Source organism: Pezoporus wallicus, unplaced genomic scaffold (assembly GCF_028554395.1).
Source record: "Pezoporus wallicus isolate ANWC-B61680 ecotype Strahan unplaced genomic scaffold, APGP_CSIRO_Pwel_v1 contig_5352, whole genome shotgun sequence".
NCBI lineage: Eukaryota > Metazoa > Chordata > Aves > Psittaciformes > Psittacidae > Pezoporus > Pezoporus wallicus.
Genome location: NW_026639660.1, coordinates 1597890 through 1617950, shown reverse-complemented (window position 1 = coordinate 1617950; position 20061 = coordinate 1597890). Strand labels below are relative to the sequence as shown.

Sequence of the window (20061 nt, the reverse complement as noted above, 5' to 3'; positions counted from 1 at the left end):
TATTGAAAAAGGATGTTTCATTTGTTTCACTTTGTTTAGAAAAGGAAGACCAGTGTCTCATGCCTGAAGCTTGGAATGTCGACCAGGGAGTAATAACCAAACTCAAGGAACAATACAAAAAGGAGCGCAAGGGGAAAAAGGGGGTGAAGAGTAAGTGGAAAACATTGCACCTTAAAATCATAAATCTCACATCTTTCACACCCTTAATTCTATCTCTCTTTCAATGTTTTCCTAAAATTACTTACTCTTTTACTTTGCTGCTCCTGACTGCTTTCCTGTTCACCAGTTCTCGGGGGTTGAAATTAATGATCAAGTTACCTGATAAATAGTTGGATTAGATATGACTTCTTCCAACCATGTGTTGGATTAATTAAAAACCCTTCCTTCGAGCATGGATTATGCTTCTGTTACTCAGAAACGTAAATTTGAAAATGCATTGGTTTAATACTTCATACTTTAATATAGAAGACTTCAGAACCCTTTCTTAGCTGAAAAATGCCAGTTTCACAGGAAGAGTTAACGTCTGGTGTGTAAATAAAACAACCCAAAAATAAACCAGAACCAGAAACTGTCTTGAGTATCCTAGTAGATGACAGAGGGAGAAAACAGGTTAATTTCTACCCCTGTTTATACTTAACATTCACAACATGAAAGCCATGCTGTCATCATAATTTGTTATGCAGGGCTCGAAATAGGAGGTAACGCTGAACATCAGTTTATTTGTAAATCACAGGATTTATTTATTGATGTTCAGACCTGTGGTACTAGCCTGTAAAAATGTTGGGTATTGTTATCTAAACAAAAAACTGTGATCAGTATCTGAAATACAGTTTCTAGCCCTGTATTGTATTTTTGTTACGTTTCTTGAAATACAAATGTCTTGTAAAATCTGTTTTTTGAAAAGTGAGCCTTAAAAACTTTTTGAATTCAGATGAAATGCTTAAAATGAAACACTGTATTCACAGCTATGTTTCAAACATCTAGCCATATTGAGAAGTCATGTGTGAATGATGTAAATTAATAATATTGTCTGTAGTCCAGTAAGAAATTTGAGGGATGTTTCTCCCTTTGTGGGAAGATGCTTATGAATACTAAGGAAATTCTCACTTCCAAAGAGACATGCATAATACTGCAAAAGGTGTGAGATCCTCACATTGGGGCTGACTTGTTTTGTTACTTTTTGTATTGATACTGTGATAAGCTGCTGCTCAGCAGTTGGTTATGTTGCTGAAATAATGCTATCAAATACACAAACTAGCCCTCCTGTTTCTAATGGAAAAAAAAGTGAATCATTACCATAGTCTAAATTTCTGAAGTGATATTTTTGTCATCTTTGGAACCATTTGGAAATTAATTGCAAGTCTGACAAGAATCTGAGCTGGCCAACTAAAGTGTTCATGTTTCACAAAATTGATTCTAAATTTCTTTGTAGTTAAGCTAGAGAGGGCATATCAACGTATGACTTGAGTGAAATTGATTTTTGTAGCTTGTCTGTAATTTTTAAAGTATGCAGACATGCCATGTAGTTCAGGGTGAATAGCTGCAGGGTTAACTTAGCAGAAATTATTTAACCAAACTGTTGAAATTATATTCTTAAACAGCTGCTGTGCTTTTTATTTTTGATAATAAGGCAGCACTTGGACATCCAGTGCTCCTTCATGAAGATTACTGCTCAGTACATTTGTAGTACCTTTTGGATTGATTTGATTGGTTTGATCTTGAGAGACCAAATGGTTTACTGCAGTACAGAAATTAAGCATCTTTCCATGGACAAACCATCCTTGGAAGGGCATCAATACAGAAAAATAATCACAGCCTGTTTTCAGCTACTCATGATATTGCGCATAGTGAAGAAGAATGTGAGGAAAGAAGTCTGGGGGCAAAAGAAGGGACTAAATATCTTGACGTTAAATTGTACAAAATTTGTTTCTTTGACTTATGTCATAAATGGTGGTTAAACACAGAGCTGCCACCAAGTAAAATACTTTTTTTATAAATCAGATATGGTAAAACAATCTTGCAAAATCCTACTTACTGCTTTCATGAGTCAAGTAATACTTTTGTGACAGACAAATTAAATGCAATTTAACTTGTTATCTGTCATAATTAGGGTGGTCAAAGTAGAATTTGTAACTGCATTAGTAAGCTTTCGATTTTGCAAGGCTGTAGTAAACACTCCTGTGAAGTAATAAGAGAATAGAATCATAGAATGGTTTTATGAGAGAATACATATATTAGAGTACACTTCTGTGTTAAAGCTGCTTGAAAATAGCTGTATTATTTACTGGTCTAGGAAAAAACATAATGGACTATGGGTAAGACATTTTCCCATTCTTAATTAAACTTACAACAGGAAAAACTACCGAAGATATGTTTCAGCCTCAATCCTATATAAAACAGTCAAAACAGGGATGTGGGAAAATGATGGAGCAAAGCACAGGTAAGTGTCCAGAAGGGCATGGGTCTTCACCATACATAGCTTCAGGAAGTAGGCCAGTGAAGCCAGTTGCCTTTATATTTTAATATAACTTTTTGGATTATGTAGTTCACGATACTCCACTACTGCACAAATAAATTTAAAATAATCATGTTGTTGTAAGAATATGATGCACAAAGTACCTAATGCACAAATTTTAAAATATTCACAAATGTCAGCTATTGTTTCAGAAAAGTAAATATTCTAATAATCATTGTGACTCAGTTGGAGGCATTCTTCAGCATCCTATGCAAGTAGCAGTATGAATTTATAAATGTGGGGAGAATAATGCGTTCACAAGTCTCAGTTGCTTTTGTCACTTTCTTTTCAAGAAATTCATTTCATGCTGGATGATTAGTTACCGCTATAAATAGGTGCTCATTAGTTTTTCTGTGGTATCGTTTCTATGCAAGGTAGGATCCATTGTTGCATGTGCTGCTGTAGTGTATCTGATATAAGTAATGCCAACATGAGCTGTGCATAAACCGTTTAATTTTTTGTGTTTTTTTTTCTGGTTAGGGCCCAACAGGTCAAAGCTACAGGATATGCTTGCAAACTTGAGAGATGTTGATGATCTCCCTTCATTACAGCCATCTGTTGCACCTTCTTCTAGGCCCAGTAGCTCAAGGCTCATTGAACATGAGATAAACAGGACGGATGAAGGTAAGCATTAAAAATGTGCATACACCTTTGTAAAGGACTGATGTTTATAGTTACTTTTTAAAGATTATCCTCTAAGACTTTTGTAGCACTTTACAAATACTGATTCAGCACTGTGAGTCCTAAGTGCAATAAATGTCATTCCTATTCCTCCCCTTCCAGTCACTGTTAGTGAGGTCAAGACACCTACTTACTTAAAATCTTCACTGAATGCCTTTGAACATGATGGAAAAAACTCATTTGGCACTTGGTGGCTTTGTAATACGAGGATCTTAAGTCACTTGCTTTTGTTTGTGCTCAGGCCTGGTGGTGAAGTGTGGAACATAAGTCTCGTGATGCAATCGCATTTGTTTTTTTCACATCAACATAACTTTACATTCTATGTACATACATATACACACACATATCAAGAATCACAGAATGTTTGGGTTAGTTCCAACCCCCATGCCCCAGACAGGGACACTTTCCACTAGACCAGGTTGCTCAAAGCCCTATCCAACCTGCCCGTGAACACTTCCAGGCATGGGGCATGTATGTGTTCTTTATATGTGTGTGTTCTTTTTTGGTTTTTTTAAGTGCAAAGGTAGAGGCTCTGGAGCTGAATGCAGGTGGCTAGGTGTAGCTTTTAAATGCACGTGGTAATTGTGTAGTGAATCATACAGAACAATTTACAGCTTGCCAGTGTATTCATTTCCATAGTGTGTTCCAAAAATTAAAAATTACTCCTACAGGCTAGTCCAAGTATGGAAAGCCATGCATCTTGGCAATAAGGCACATGGTTACCTTCATTAGTATTACGTCCGAAAGCTGCTAAGTCATCTGTTTAATTCAGTGTTTGAATTGCTATATATGCAGCATAATAAAATAAATGTATGAGGCTATAATAATTTGTAGAAGATCATATATGGTCTTTATTTAAATGGTAAATAAGTCTTTTGAAAATGACCAAAAATGTGGGTTTCAATGAGCAGTCTTTCAGTGTGTGTGCAAAAGTAGGTTGGCCAAGTTATAATTAAGATGCGTAGAAAGCCCCGGCATGTGGCATAGTTACCAAAGATCTCAGTAGTTCTATTTCCTACATGCTCAGTGATTTATGAAAGAAGGGGGTAACTTAGCAACGCTTTTGAGAAGCGGAGGAATTTTTTGTTGGATGTTTCCCTTCCAACTTGTCTCACATGTGCTGACAGCCATATTAGCAGACCTCTAGTTTTGTGTCCTTTCAAGAGTGGGTTTTTAATTCACAGACTGAGGTGGACTCTCATTAAATGGGAAGAGGACAGCTGATTGCTCTTAGTCCGAGTTCAGTATTAGAAACTACTAGCTGTGTGTTCCTTTATAAATCTGAGACTATATTTTTGGCATACAGGTTTTTTTATTCTAGTAACTGCAAATACGATCTCCTGTATGTATTGTGTGTTAAGTGGAATATTATCGTAGGTTCAAAAGACAGAAAAAGAGAATGGTGGTTTAGACTTGAGGGTGAAGAAGGTCAGAGATGTTTGTGATTAAAAGGTAATAACTGAGAGGGTTAAACACAGAGATCGAAGGGCTTTTATTTGATTCTAAAAAAAATAATAGAAAGCAAACAGGACACTCGATAGTAGTGTAAATGTGGAGTGGAAAGAGCATGGAAAGGTTAAGTTATTTTATGCTGGTGGAGAACTGAATAGCATCTGAACCTGATGACTTTGGGGACAAGGTGGGGAAGCAGCCTGAACAGATCAGGCTATTCCTTGTAAAGCATTAGTTTGGTTGGTTTGAGCTTAGTAGGTGCTGTTAGACTAAATAAGACACAGAATGAGATGGTGTTTCCTTTTCTCTCTCCTTGGTAGCAGTGGTATTTGCCAAGGCTTGTATTTACAATGGAGCTAAAGGAGAAAAAAAATTAAATTTACTGAAAACCCTTGTAATTTGAGACAAAAGATGTATAAAATTGAGTGAAGTCTTTCATGTCCAGAAGATTGCATTGTAGACATGCTTTTGGATATGTGTGGACATGGTGCTAGGAAGAAGAGTCCAGCTGCTCTCACCAGCTATTCCTGTCTACCTGTTTGCTACTTCCCCAGAGCCTATTTGCATATTTTATAGCAGAGTTAGGGAAGGGCCTGAACTTTTCTGTGTTCCTTTTGCATTATATACAGGTGAATGATAGTGTACTCTTTTCCACTTAAACTTGAGAAGAAACTTCTTCTCAGTGAGGGTGACGGAGCACTGGAACAGGCTGCCCAGGGAGGTTGTGGAGTCTCCTTCCCTGGAGACATTCAAAACTCACCTGGACGCATTCCTGTGTAACATTATCTAGGTGTTCCTGCTCCGGCAGGGGGAATTGGACTAGATGATCTTTTGAGGTCCCTTCCAATCTCTAGCATACTGTGATACTGTGATACTCTTCCCTCCTGTAGTTAATTACACTTAATGTCTTGAGTCATGCACACCTGAAGTGTAAGTATTATGTTCAGAGGGTATTGTTTATTGGTAAGTACAGTGATTATCTCTAGAATGGTTATTTTTTTATGCGTTTTTTTGTATGTTCTTGCCCTCAGCTACTTGAGATGTTTAGTATTTGGGAAGTGGAAAATATGATTTTATTAATCAGTCTTTTATAAACCCATGTTTCAGGATTTTTTTGCTTTGTTTTGTTTTCTTGCAGTGGAAGCTTTAACATTCCCTCCTTCTTCAGGGAAATCTTTTATTATGGGAACAGATGAAGCCCTTGAAAATGAGCTGGGTCTTGGAGAACTGGCAGGCCTTACAGTAGCCAATGAGGCAGATTCACTGACTTACGATGTAAGTGGTTATTAGTAGAAACTCAAGGTTCTACTGTCTATTTGCTGAAGGCAGATGCAAGTTACATGTGTGTAGACTCAGCAGAAAACATTTCCCTGATAAAATTATGCTGCCAGAGAATGTCACAAATTTTTACTTGACATATCTGTTCTTCCCATACATAACAGCCTTAAAGCTCTCTGATAGAGATACAGCTGTGTACTTGTAACCCCAGTGATGCTGAGCAAAATTAGAAGTAGCATGGCCACCAGATTAAGGGAAGTTAATGTCCCCTCTGCAGGGCGCTGGTGAGGCCATAACTGAATGCAGTTTTGGGATTCTTCACTTCAAGAGGGTTGTAGAGAAACTGGAGGGAGTGCAGTAGCATTTTCCTGTTGAGGAGATGTTAAGGGAGTTAGTTTTGTTCAGTTGTCAGGAGGCTTATGAGTGCTCTAGTAGTAACCTAGAGGTACTGGAAAGATGCTTACAAGGAATACAGAGCCCAGCTTCTCCATAGTGCCAGGTGTTAAGAGGAAACAGTAGCAACTTATGGAAATTCAGGTTGGACACTGGGGGAAAAAGTACTGCATAGGAGGTGGTACTGAAGCGAGTTAATGTCTTTGTTGGTGACACGGATAGTGGGATTGAGTGCTCCCTCAGCAGGTTTGCTGGTGACTCCAAGATGTATTGTGCAGCTGACATGCTGGAGGGAAGGGATGCCATTCAGAGGGAACTTGACAGGCTGGAGAGGTGGGTCAGTGCAAACCTTGTGAAGTTTAACAAGGCTGAGTGCAAGGTCCTGCACCTGGGTCGGGGCAGTCCCAAGCACAAATACAGGCTGTATGGAGGGTGGATTGAGAGCAGCTGTGAGAAGGGCTTGAGGTGTGTTGGCTGACAGAAAGCTCAACATAACCCAGTAATGTGTGCTTGCAGCCCACACTTGAGAATATTGACTTCTGTTTGTTCACTTGTTAAATGCCTTTATGAAGCCCTGTGGTCAGGAATTCATAGTCATGCTTACCTCAACTCTTACCTTTTTCTAGTGCTGACAGTTTAAAAAGAGTTATTTACAAAGCTTCTTGCTTCTGTCACTGTGCTCTTTATTGAAGAAAAATGAAAGGCTAGTTTTTCCATTTCAAATTTCACTGTATGTGTAGCTAGCTTACAAATAACATGATGTGGTTTTATTTTGGACTGCTTAATACTTTCTTCTAGCTGCCAAATGTGAATCAGATAGGATTAGTGTAAATCTAGTATTTTCTTTTGTCGTGGTTTAAACCCAGTCAGGTAATTTGTTCGCTCACTTCCCCCCCTTTCTTGCCCTCCCCCTGCTCTCGGAGGGACGGAGAGGAGAATCAAAAGAATGCAACTCCCACGGGTTGAGATAAGAACAGTTTAGTAACTAAGGTATAACACAAATCACTACTGCTACCACCAATGATAATAATGATAAAGGAAATAACAAGGGAACAGAATACAACACCTCACCACCCGCTGACCGATAACTCGCCCCCCAAGCCCGACCAAGCTCCGACCGATACCTCCTCCAACCCTGCAGTCTCCCAGCCCTTCCGGCTAACTCCCAGTTACATCCTGGGCATGACGTGCTGTGGTATGGAATACCTCTTTGGTCAGTTTGGGTCAGGTGTCCTGTCTCTGCTTCCTCCCAGCTTCCCCTCCTCCCTGGCAGAGCATGAGGCTCACAAAGTCCTTGGCCAAACCAAAACATCTCTATCAGCTCTGTTCCCGAGCCGAAAGTCAAAACACTGCACTGCACCAGCTACCAAGGAGGAGAAACATGACTGCTACTGCTGAACCCAGGACATCTTTTAAGTGGCAATTTTGAATCATATGGAGAGTGAAGTTGAAAGATTCATGTGAATTGGTCTTTAAATGTGTTTGCTCTCAAGAGCTGCGGATACTTTCCTATTTCAGTCCCTTTTGTCCCACTGACACTATTACTAGATTCTTCTAAACCATGGCAGCCTCATTTAATGGCTTGAGTTTTTTGCATGTTGCGGTGGCTGTCTGTAGATTAAAGAATGATTTTCACCTGGTAAGAGAAATTATGAATTTATTACTTAAAAGATAATTTTTTTCATCTGGTGGGTAAGTTTTCACAATGTCTCACAAGATTAAATTTTCCAGCTTGCTAGCCAATACTCTCAAGTTTATCTTTTCTTTTTCCTTCTTTTATATATTGTTGTCCTAACAAATGTTCACTTTGGTTGGTTCTGGTTTTCTGACTAGTCTTCTGAGTAGATTAAGAAGCTTCATAAGATTATAATAGGCTGAGTAGTGTACATGAGAACGACAGAATCATTTCATTTAATATATATTGCGTTGGAGTTTTGGGACTTTGCAGTAGGTTGCTGCTTGATTTCCTGCAACTGAACAAGACATGTATCTGTAACCCTACTTGCATATCATTGCTGTCTCTGGAGTTTTCAAGTTGTCTGTATAGACACAAATATTACTATTAGTGGTAAATCCATATCAGGTGCTAATTTTGGGGTTAAGCACACACCACCCCCAGCAACAGCTTTTCAAGTCTCAGATTACCCCACTGTTGTATTTTAGTAGGGAGAGAGAAAACGAGGCTGGCTGCTGCATTAGTAACCCGGCTTCTCGCAGCTTGTGAGAGACTGGTGGGTGAAGAGAAGTGATGGTGCAGCCAGACAGGTGGTGTGTCAGGGCTGGGATCTATTTCATCTATGCTGCTGGCTGGTACTGCACTCCATCAACTTCCTGATTTATAAACTAATAATCTTGGACTCCTTTGGAAGAACATCTTTGAAGCAATTGGAGAATATTATACTGCTAGCACTGGCATGCACTGTTAGGCCATCTGAGGTGTCTTCGTGGCTTTCGCAGATGTGATGCAGGACCTGTGCTGCTGGTATGGGAGCTGGAGGGCAGGAAGGGTTCCCTCCATTACCTAATGGGCATTAGGTGTCTGTGTTGCCAAATTACTCTCCAGGTATCTGTTAATACTCTGTATGTCTTGTACCCTTTTAGCTGAGACATTCTTGGCCAATCTCCAGAAAATCTGCCAGAGCTGCTGACTTTGCAGTCCTGCCTCATCCTCACACCAGCTCAGGCATTTGTCTGTTCCCTCACTGAGCCAACTCAGCTCGGTAAACTGGCAAAGAAATTGACTTGTCTTCCTGAGCAAGACAGTGCATAATTACTAAGAAATATGATGAGGCTAAACATGCTGTTTGTTACGACTCCTTTCTCATTGTTTAAAATCAATAGAACCTCTTAATTGAATTATGTTTTTATTATTAAATATGAAAGTAACAGAATTTAAGAAAAGGCAGTTCTGTTCTTAACCAACATCACCCTGCCCCACATTCCAGAATGTAGAGTGCTGAAGTGGCTCAAAACAGTTGTCTCTTACTTGCAGTTAATGATACAAGATCATTTGGGATTATCTGTGGCTTTCAACATAATGAAATCATCAATATTTGCATTACAATTATTTGTTTTCCTGGTTTTCCATAACCACTATCAGAGTGGTTATGAGATGGTAAATTCAACTACAGCAGTGTTGACTGTCAGAGTGATAAAATTCTGTTTAGCATTTCAAGTCAACGTTTGTTCAGAGGAGCAATGTTGAAATAACTTTTTTTATTTATTTTTTTTAATGATCTTTCTGTTTGGATCTGCTAAAATGCATTTATTGCCAAATAATTGTGTCTGTATATATGATAACTTACTGCTTTCCAGTTACAGTGTGTAGCCAAAAGTCTTTTTTTTTTTCTGGCAAGCTTTACTCGTCTTGCATTATTAGAGAGCTTGTGTTGCCTTAGGTGTGTAAGTTAGGTTGTGTTCCTTTGTGTGCTGCCAGACACTCCTCTGTTTCTCTTAGATCTTTATTTCAGAGATGCCATGTCAGTGGTACTTTGGATATTCAGGGACCACAGCTTGCTTGAGTCGGGCCCAACGTTTAACGAATGATCCAGTATGTATAGACAAATTTCAGATACCAAACTGAGTTCACAGCAGTATCGGTCACAAAGGTACTTCTCAGCTTTTAAATTGTGTAACTTAACAGGCATGTGGAGTATTTCAGATTTGCACAGAATTTATTGCTGTGGACTTGACATTACTTGTTGCCTTTGTGGAATACATCTGTGTTTGTTCTCATTTTGAATTGCCTGATCAGTGTTACAAATGGACCGTTACTCAAGAGCTGGTTGTTATGAAAAGTGGGTGAAGTAATTTGACATCTTCTGAAAATGCCAAACTAAATTTCTCATTTTTCCCTTTCCTTGTGCCTTCCAGATTAATTACAAGTTTGGCATGTTTTTTTTCTGTTAGATAGCAAACAATAAGGATGCACTGAGAAAGACTTGGAACCCCAAATTCACATTAAGAAGTCACTTTGATGGAATAAGAGGTCTCGCTTTTCATCCGGTTGAACCAGTCTTAATAACAGCTTCAGAGGACCATACATTAAAAATGTGGAATTTACAAAAAACAGCCCCAGCAAAAAAGTAAGAATGTTTTTACTTTGTTTCAAAAATCATTTTCATTTATAAAGAAGAAAAAAATATTGTAGATTCCACTTCACTGGATGGCTCTTGGATTTAATGGAAATTGTTCCTTGAATGTGAAGAGTAGGAAAACAAGCTCTTAGAGAGGATTGAGACTTTTAAAGAGTGCCAGAAGAAATCCATGTGTATTTGTGAATGTGTTTTGTTTGTAAAAATGAAAACCACTTACTTTTTTTAATATTTTCCATGTTGATAACATGGAAAATTAATATACTAATGAAAATATTTGGATGTGGCCTGTTAGTGTGCTTGCATGTGTGTATAAATGTATAAAAATGCAGTTTTATATATATGCATGTGTATGTATATACATATATATGCATTTACATGTGTACACCTTTCAGCTTTGACTGAGATATTGCTAGGTTCCTTTGTACACTGTCTCTTGTGTGTTAGTGGGAATTTTCAGAAATGAGAGCAAATTTTCAGCAGCCCTAATATAGTAAGGGAGTACATCATACCTTTTAGGAGGACTGAACAAAGCGTGTGGGCTTCCCCCTCCATTGACATACCTAACTACTGGTTTGATTGGTCTTGAGAGTTTGTGGACTCTCTACCTTGAAGGTCTTTAAACAAAAAATCAAACCAACCAACCGAATCCTATAATATTTTGAAAGAATGTAAAGAATTCTTAGACATACGAAGAATCATGTTGGGAGAGGAAGTTGTGGGAGAAACACTTCAACACTGCAGTGATTTTAAGAACTTAGCTGTTCTTGCATATTTTTGTAATGCATTGTGTCAGATCGTTAACACTTTCTTGTACTTCATTTAGGAGTGCGTCTCTTGATGTAGAGCCAATATATACCTTCAGAGCACATAAGTGAGTATTTCCTCAGAAAGCTTGTCATATTTTGAGAAATACATGATTTTTAAATGCAGATTTATTTTTTTTTATGCAGTTCCCACCTTGTCAACTGGTGATTTTATGTGGAGCTTTTAGTTCCCGTGTTATTTAAAATATCTGCAGATGTTCATCTCCTTTGTGCACAATTATTTATATCTGGAGCTAGGTACACCACAGTTTTAAAAAGAAAAGCCTACAAATTATACAGTTCAAGTTTGATTAGGTGTTCTTTTTGTCAGATATGTGCATTTGTAGAATGAAGCTGTTGGCAGTGAATCTACTGAACTCATTTCACGAAGGAGCCTTACATCTTTAAAAAAGGGGAAAAAAACTGTTTACGCAAAATAACACAGCCTGTATTTGAAAGTGTGACACTTATCATATTTCATGTGCACAATGATTAAATTGTCCAAGTTGCAGATATGTTATCAAATATCACAAAGGTTTTTCTGTGGGAAGTGTTGTAACATATGATCTAACTGTGCAGTATTTTTGTTGCAGTCCATGCAGCAAGTGAATTGTATCTAACAGGGAAATTTTAACAGTTTGTTGACATTGCTTTACATATAACGAAAACATTAATAATCAATGTTTCTTTTGCGGGGCTTTCTTCCAGTGGACCAGTGCTCTGTGTGGTGATGAGCAGTAATGGAGAACAGTGTTATAGTGGGGGAACAGATGGCCTCATCCATGGCTGGAATACAACTAACCCAAACATTGACCCCTATGACTCTTACGGTACGTTGCTGTCACACACACCAGTGAAATGATATATTTAGTGGCATTAATGTTATGTGGCTAAAACAGTATGACTTGCTTCTTTGAAAAGATAATGTTGACTTCAATCACTTTAAGTAAATTTTTGTTTTAATATTGATGCTGGGTTGAAAAAGTACAGGACTAAACCTGCTACTTGGCAGACCAGCAAATGTGTGTTTTAATGTTCAGTCCTTGTAGCTTCAGATGCAGTTTTCCTTAAAGGTGGCTTTTGGAAGAAAGGAACTGATGTGCCATTAATGGTTGTTTGAAAGTGAACTTTAAAATCCAGGAGTATTTTGCCAAGTTTGATACTGTCCCTTCTGCTGAAACATTGGTTTGTTCCATTAGTTTTAAATTGGATAAGTGAATGCCATGTATGATGATGAAATTCATAACTGAGAGTTCTGTATTGTTATGATGTGACCTCTGTAATTATACTGGTCTTGGGGTTTTTGTTTTCTTTTGTTTTTTTTTTATGGTTGGCTTTTTAAGGTTGATCCATGAACAACAACAAGGTACAGCTATTGATTTAATTCAAATCTTGTTTTGAAATGTGTTTTGCTGTGTTTTTTTCACAGATCCTTCTGTTCTAAGAGGTGCTTTTGTGGGCCATACAGATGCGGTGTGGGGTCTGGTTTACAGTGGAGCACACCAGCGTCTGCTCTCCTGTTCAGCAGACGGCACTATACGTCTATGGAAAGCTACAGAAATTGCTCCAGCTCTCAATATATTTAATGATAATCAAGGTACAGAAAATTGCCCTACCTTGAAGTTCATGAGCATCACTGTGCAGACTGCCATAGTTTTTTGCTATGGAATAGAAATTCTTGCTCTTGCTGGATTTTTTATCTTTATGATTGTTTTGGGGGAAGAGTAAATTTGGGTCCTTCTTTGGCACCAGTGGAATGGATACCTACATGCAGTGGAATGATGACATACATCTAAAAGCCAACTGCAGATAATCTGCTGATGTTAGTAGAACTGTGGAGTATAGTATATTAACTCTGTCGGTCTCATTCAAACTGAGTTTCCATTAAGCTCTTGCTTTTGATTTGTTCATAATAAAAAGCCTTCTCTTCCCTCAAAAGAGGTTTGGAGTAGCCAGTGCTTCAGCTCTGGCCATTGTCATTGTACCTTCCAGATTCCTTCCTTGTGCCTCTAACAGAGGGATTCCAGTTGAATTTCTGAGTTTGTGCGTTAACTAAATTGCAATAACCTAGTCATCTTAAACACTAGTAGTTGAAAAAACTTACTCCTTTGGATTTAGTTACTGAAATGTCATGCAAAAATCAAAATCTTATTGTTTAGAGCCTTTTTTCTTGAAGTCACTGTCTTAAGTGTTCTAGAATGAGCCTGTTGACATTGCTAGGATCTCTTAGAGCTGATGGTCCTAAAGGCAACCCATGAACGGAGTCAGTTCCTTGGCCCTTCAGAACAACTTTGATCAAAATAAACTTCAGCATAACTGAACTGTCTTACTGAATTATGGTGTAAACCTTGTCAGATTTGCCATTGCATGTGCCATGTGCTGAAATAGACTAAGCAAAATAGAAACGTTTCATGCATTTTAGTTCTTGCAGAACTGTGTTTCAAAAGGTTTGCAGGGTCTGTGAAAAACACAGCTGGTTTGCTGCTAGATTGTCTACTTGTCTACTTTGAAAACTCACTGGTAGTCCGTTTTGTCTGTATGTTCTGGGTTTCTGTTTGTTTATTTGTTTCTTTTTTATTTGTCTGTTAATTATTAAATTAAGGGGACAGGGGAAGCAGTCTTGCCTTTCATTCAACTGGAATGAAACCCAGTTGTTGAAATTCAGGGGTCCTCCTTTGAAACTGAGCTTTCCTATGGCTTATGGAGAGCTTTGAAACTCTGAAAAAGCTAGCAGTTGTCACGTAAATCCTTTAGATTAACCACTGTAGGCTTACCAGGAAGTTGGAGGTAAGCAGGCATGGCAGTGGTAGAAAAGGTCACTTCAAAAAATACGCATTTTCTTCTCATCTCACACAAATCCTTTGGGCTGTTTCTGAAGTACTGTAGATATGTACCACCATTCCTGAGCAAACGTTGCTGAGGCTGTGTGTACAAGAGAGATGTTTCTCCCATGAATCTCAGATTTAGAGAGAGGTGATGATATTCTTGTGTTACATGGATCTATGGACATTAACTTGCTTAACTTTCAGTGTCTCGCTCTCCACCTCTTCCTCATCTTCCTTCTGGCATTTGTTGCAGCCACTTTTCTTTCACATAGCATGTGGTGAACAGGACAGTCGAGGAGAAAAATTTGAAGTGATATTTCCTATACCTAAGCTCTGCTGATTTGGCCTTCTGTCCTGTAGTGTTGTGATAGCTAGAGTGTAAAGAGATTGGAAGTATACCATAACAGGCAGGATGGATGAGGCTTTATAATATGAGTTTATTTTGTATTCATGTAACTTTCCATGCTGACAGATATCAGCTTATAAACTTTGCATCTGGAAAGCTTTGGGTATTTTTTAAGATCTGAATTTGCCCAGGTTAACAATAATGTTAATCATCTGTCCTGCCAGTAGTTTTACCACTTCAGTTTCACACCCTTTTACTTGATGCAATGGAGCTGTGTTTGAGAATTGCCTTTACAGTTAAAGGAAGGAAAAGGAGGCAGAGAGTTCTTACTCTTAGTTTCAAAATAGATTTTTGTCCAGCAGCAGTTCCAGATGCAGCATCTTAGTGAAAAACGTTGTTGATATGCATGTCAGAGAAATAGGATTACAATAGTGATTAAAGTGGGCAGTCTTTAGATTGGCATAATATAGCAACATTTCTTTTCATAGATATTTGATATAGACCTTTTGATATTAAAGTGCTTACTGGGTGGGGTTTTTTGTTTGTTTGTTTTGCTGGGCTTTTCTGTTGTTTTCTCTACACCAAGTAAATATTATGAAAAGATTATCTACATTTTTTTCCAGAAATGGGAATCCCTTCATCAGTAGATCTTGTGAGCAGTGACCCAAGTCTGATGGTAGCATCATTTAACAGTGGACACACTTGCATTTTTAACATGGAGACACGGCAGCGAATTCTTACCCTGGAGTCCAGTATGGATACTAGTATGTATTGAATTAAAAACCAGTCCCCCAAAAAATTGCTTGTTTAAGGTTGATACTGTTGGTAGTATTTTTGGTGTTAAGGAACAAATAGGCAGTGTTGTGCTAAATTATAACATGAATTATGTTACAGGCTGTATTTGAGATGTGACAGTGAAGTACTACTACTACAACAGACCTTGTGGGTATCTCAGAAGAGTGCACATAATTTTGAAAGAAGGTAGAAGAAGCAAACCCACACTATCTGAATTCCTCTTTCAGGAACAGTAGCACAAGGAAAAGTGCAGGTCTCTAATACAGCCCAGTGATCTTAGCAGCTTCAAGATTTCCATTCTCTCTTTAGTCCAGAATTGCAAGATAGAGGTAATATCAGGAAAATCTAAAGCTGAATTTGTTAAAAATGTGGAAGTGTGTGCATGTATTCTTTTTTTATTTTTATTTTTCCTCTTTTATTTTTGTATCCCTCTTCTGAGTTATATATACACTTTTAGCTCATTTGCAGTTGAGCTTTAGTTGAAGTTTTCACTGTATGAGAAAAGCAAAGCTTCAGTGGAAGACTATTCACCTGTATAATGCTTTGAATCAGGGCAGAGGCCAATATCAAAAGTTTTAGAGGAAACTGGCAGTATGATAGAGACCAGAATGAGCTGAAACATGAGGTTTCATATTCAGGCCAAAATGGTAACCTGGTAACAATGAAAGATTTCAGTCTTTTTAAAAATTTTGATAATTCTTCCATCTAAAAGTTTTATGTCACTCAGTTCTACTATTATTTTTTTTTAAAGGGAGTAAGCCCTTCTTGTTGGCTTCGGTTGTCTGTTTTAAAATAGTTAAATGACTCTCATTTAATGAAAGGGAATGGAAAGTGCCATCTCCCTTTGTTGTATAACTCTTTACTGTATAGGATTTCTTTTTTTTTTAACCCACGTATTTGTCCCTGTCTGAAAGAACAGTCCTAAATCAGTTCTCTCTATTCAGTGGAAGGAAGTTACCTTTGTTCTTCCCCATTTCTCCTCCACTATATATAAGCTTCACTGTGCTTGGCATGTTAAAACTGTGAGGATAGCAGGTTGTAATGCAGTCTCATTTCCTCTTAGTAATTTTAGGTGGGTTTCTTAATATGAATGTGGTTTTTCCTTAATTTACACTTTCATAATTGTTAAGTGTCCTGTGGATGCTGACACTATTTGACGGTTCAGGTTTTTATAGAAGGATGTAAATTTAAGTCTTTACTACCTTACTAGCAAGTGATTGTGCAGTAGTATTTTGTTTATTTTAGTAAGAATTTAAATTAGACAGTATGAGTGTTCTTTGGCAGCAGTTTAACTAAATATAGTCAACTCCCACATGAAGGAAGATAACCATATTTTGATGTTCTGCAGTGTGGCTATTTGTGTTTTTGTGGTAATCTGTGCCTCTTAAGACTGTTCTTGCACTACTCTCTGCATCACAGCAATGCCTAGATTTCTAATCAAAAAACTCCTGTAATTTTTCTGTGGTGTGTGTATGTGTATATATATATGATATTTCAGGATTCTTGAAGTCTAGCAAAAGTTGCTCTCATATGAATAGTCTAGCATTCTTTTCTTCAATAACAATTTTAATCCATGTGTATTAGATAATAGTAGGTGGGTTTTGGTTTGTGAGAATGAGAGATGGGATCTTGTTTGCTTGGAAACATACTGCCTGCAGTGTTAATTTTATTTTATTGGCTGTGTGTTATGAAAAAAGTTGGGCTTGACAAGAGGAATGTGGAGGTAGGGAAGTTCACATAAGGTATTTTTACTCAGTTTTTGGCTTCATGTTCTTGCCTGGTGCAGCCATCTAACACCATGGCTAAAAGTTGGACCTTACTTGTTCCTATTCACACTCATAGATATGGCTTATGTATGCCTCTGTGTGTGTGTGTAATTTGGAAAGTATTTTAAAGTAAACCACATTACAGAAGGTTCTAGCTGAGAGTTCCCATTACATAAAGGTAAGAATTATTTTGCAAATAAGTTTGATTGCATAATTATTTCTTAGTAGCAATCTTTCAAAGAACTTAGCAATTTACATGTATTGGGATATGTGGGTTTTTTCTTAGCAGTCAGTTCCTCATGTCAGATAAACAGAGTCATCAGCCATCCAACTCTTCCGATTAGTATCACTGCCCATGAAGACAGACACATCAAATTCTACGACAACAATACAGGTATGCTCTCTTCAGCAGGTGCTAGTCATAGTGGCTGCACAACATCAAATGTAAACAGAATTTCATTATGATTAATATTATTTACATAAATGCTGAGGGATGTTAAGAATTCCCTAGTCTCAAATAGGATAACTCTCAGCACCAGTAGAGCCCAAAGATTGGCAGCCTACTTAAAACTTTATTGGCACAGTGATAAGGAAACTGTGTCATTCTCTTTTAAAATGCCTTGTGTATGGGGGTTACCAGTTTTTAACATAAATGGCAGCTTTTTTAAAATCTTAAATGTTTTTGTGTTTATTTTGTTGTGTCCTCTGTTATTTTGATCTGAGGGCAGGAAGCTCTGGCACTCATTTAGTGCTTCCAGGAACTCTGCCTGATACCTAGGAGGTAGAAGTTCCCTTGTAGGCATTATTCTCACTTTGATCCACTGTGTTTCTTCAGTTCTCTCACTTCTGCAGACACAGCTGGACACCTTATAACAGTTTTTTGCTTTTGTAGTGAGAGTCACACTGAGATGTCTAGTTATAAATTTCTTGGGGTTTAAAAGACTTTTTGTTAGGAATGGTATAATCAATCAGGTATCAAATCATAATAATCTTTAGTTTGTGACAGATCATGCTATCTTAAATTTAGATCTTTCAATATCCTTGTTGATTTTAAGTTTGTATTTTAAAATAAGAAAGAACCAATAAAAGCTGCGAAAAAAGCTGAAATAGCTGTTCTGTTTGATGATGTATTTTTGGAAAAAAATAGTAGAGAAAATGGGTACTCTTCTTTTTTTTTTTTCCTGTTTAAGTATCTCCTGCAATGAAACCCTCACATTTGACCCATGATCTAATATTTTTAACATGAACTCATTCCTGTAATTGTAATAAGTTGTAATAAAACATTCATCATGAGTTGACTAAATTTTCCTATATTCTTATATCCATTGTTTATTAGTACACTCAGCCCCTGCCCTTCTTCCCAGTCAAGATCTTACTCTTGAATTCTTTTAATTTATTTAAGAGGCAGATATTTAACATGCACAGTGATTGTGGCTTCATGGTGGTTTTGCAGACATAAAACAAAGATCTAACAGAACTAGTGATATTGGTACTGTGGCTCTCCTGGGCCTGTAAATGATTAAAAGAATGACTTACTGCATAATTTTAATGATTCAGTAATGGGACAAGGTCTTGTATTTATAATAGGAGCTGTGTTAGGGTTTAAGCAGTGAATACAGATAACAAAGTGGATTGCAGAAAATAACCTAAAATTACCAAAATAATATTATTTTTCTTTTTTCTTTTTTCCAAAGGAAAACTGATCCACTCCATGGTAGCTCACTTAGATGCAGTTACAAGTTTAGCTGTTGATCCTAATGGCTTGTATTTGATGTCTGGCAGTAAGTACATTCAGATTTCATTTTCTTTTTCTCATAATGTTGGCAGACCTGACAATTATAAAGAAAACTGTTTACCCTTTCTTTAGGTCATGACTGTTCAATTCGCTTGTGGAATCTTGAAAGCAAGACCTGCATCCAGGAATTTACTGCTCATCGTAAAAAATTTGATGAGTCCATTCATGATGTGGCATTCCACCCCTCCAAATGTTATATTGCCAGTGCAGGAGCAGATGCCCTGGCTAAAGTGTTTGTATGACAGAGTGCTTCCCTTTCAACTCTAGCTTTGTATATATTTAACCAGCTGCACAAAAGAGAAGAGGAGGGTGTGAGTCTTCTTACCCTGCCCTGTAATTCAGAGAATGTTTGTAAGTGTTTAGTTTTGCAGGGTGCTGTTTTCTAAATTGAAGTTTGTTCTGGTTTCTGTGAGCTCAGCTGGTGCTGAGAGCTTGGAAACTCTCAGTTTCAACTACTTAAAAATCAAAAGAAATGCTTTTATTTCAGAGGGTGTGAATTTTCGTCCAGGCAGGCCTTGGGTGAAACTAGGTCTATGTATTATCTTATTAATAAAATGGAGTACTGGAAAAAAGGGGTCTAATTGCATCAGGGAGTAGGAAAAGAGGGAAACTTCCTAGGATGCTGCTCATTGAGGAATCTTAATGTACTTAAATCACCTGGAAAAAGTGTCATTTCATATGCTCATTTCTGTGGCATGTGAGAGGCACTTTGTCATCCCTTTGGTATTAATAAAGTAGATCTTGTTCAGACACCAGTAATGGATAGTTAATCTCAGCCACGTGGCTGCTAGCCTAAGATAAATGCAGTTAAAGGAAAGCAAATTACTAACATAAATTAAAATGCAGTAACGTTTCTGTTGCATCTACTGTGTTATACAGGAATTATTTAGTTTGCAAAAAAAAGTATATATTTTTTTTTAAAACTGTATTAGCATGTAGCTAGAAGCTGAGCCTTTAGTCTATTCCCAATTAACAACAGACTGAAACAGTCTGTATATACTGTAGTAGCAGATTTAACTTATTCAGATTTATAATGCTGTTTATTCTTGGAGATCTGGCACAAGAAATTATCACAAAGCTTTCTGAAAAAGCTGTCCTACAACTTATCTATCAAACGTTCATCTCCTCTTTCCGTTCCTGTTAAAAAAAGGGTATCATTCTGGGCATTAAGGGTAACAGTGAAATACTTCTTTTGAAGATTAAGCCTATACCTGATGCTTTGTATGAGTCCTATTAGTGCAGTAGGTGGGAACTATACAAAGTTTTGTCAAGTTGAGATATTTTGCTACTTCTAGGAGTATTTCCCAGCTTCACC

General features: G+C 37.5%; 1 protein-coding gene across 5 annotated transcripts in view; it reads left to right on the top strand.

The window, feature by feature from the left end:
* STRN (striatin) overlaps positions 1-19660 on the top strand; it is a 62678-nt gene extending 43018 nt beyond the window's left edge. The window contains exons 8-19 of one of the 5 annotated variants that reach the window (XM_057415428.1): positions 40-150; positions 2354-2440; positions 2996-3139; positions 5787-5923; positions 10229-10404; positions 11240-11287; positions 11928-12049; positions 12649-12816; positions 15014-15154; positions 17241-17345; positions 18646-18732; positions 18819-19660. In XM_057415428.1, the coding sequence (XP_057271411.1) occupies positions 40-150; positions 2354-2440; positions 2996-3139; positions 5787-5923; positions 10229-10404; positions 11240-11287; positions 11928-12049; positions 12649-12816; positions 15014-15154; positions 17241-17345; positions 18646-18732; positions 18819-18988 (1496 nt within the window). In that variant the 3' untranslated portion in view covers positions 18989-19660. Of the gene's footprint in view, positions 1-39; positions 151-2353; positions 2441-2995; positions 3140-5786; positions 5924-10228; positions 10405-11239; positions 11288-11927; positions 12050-12648; positions 12817-15013; positions 15155-15412; positions 15563-17237; positions 17346-18645; positions 18733-18818 lie in introns of those variants that run through there. The other 4 variants (XM_057415427.1, XM_057415430.1, XM_057415431.1 and 1 more) reach the window with 4 other exon arrangements.
* Positions 19661-20061: the final 401 nt, after the last annotated feature.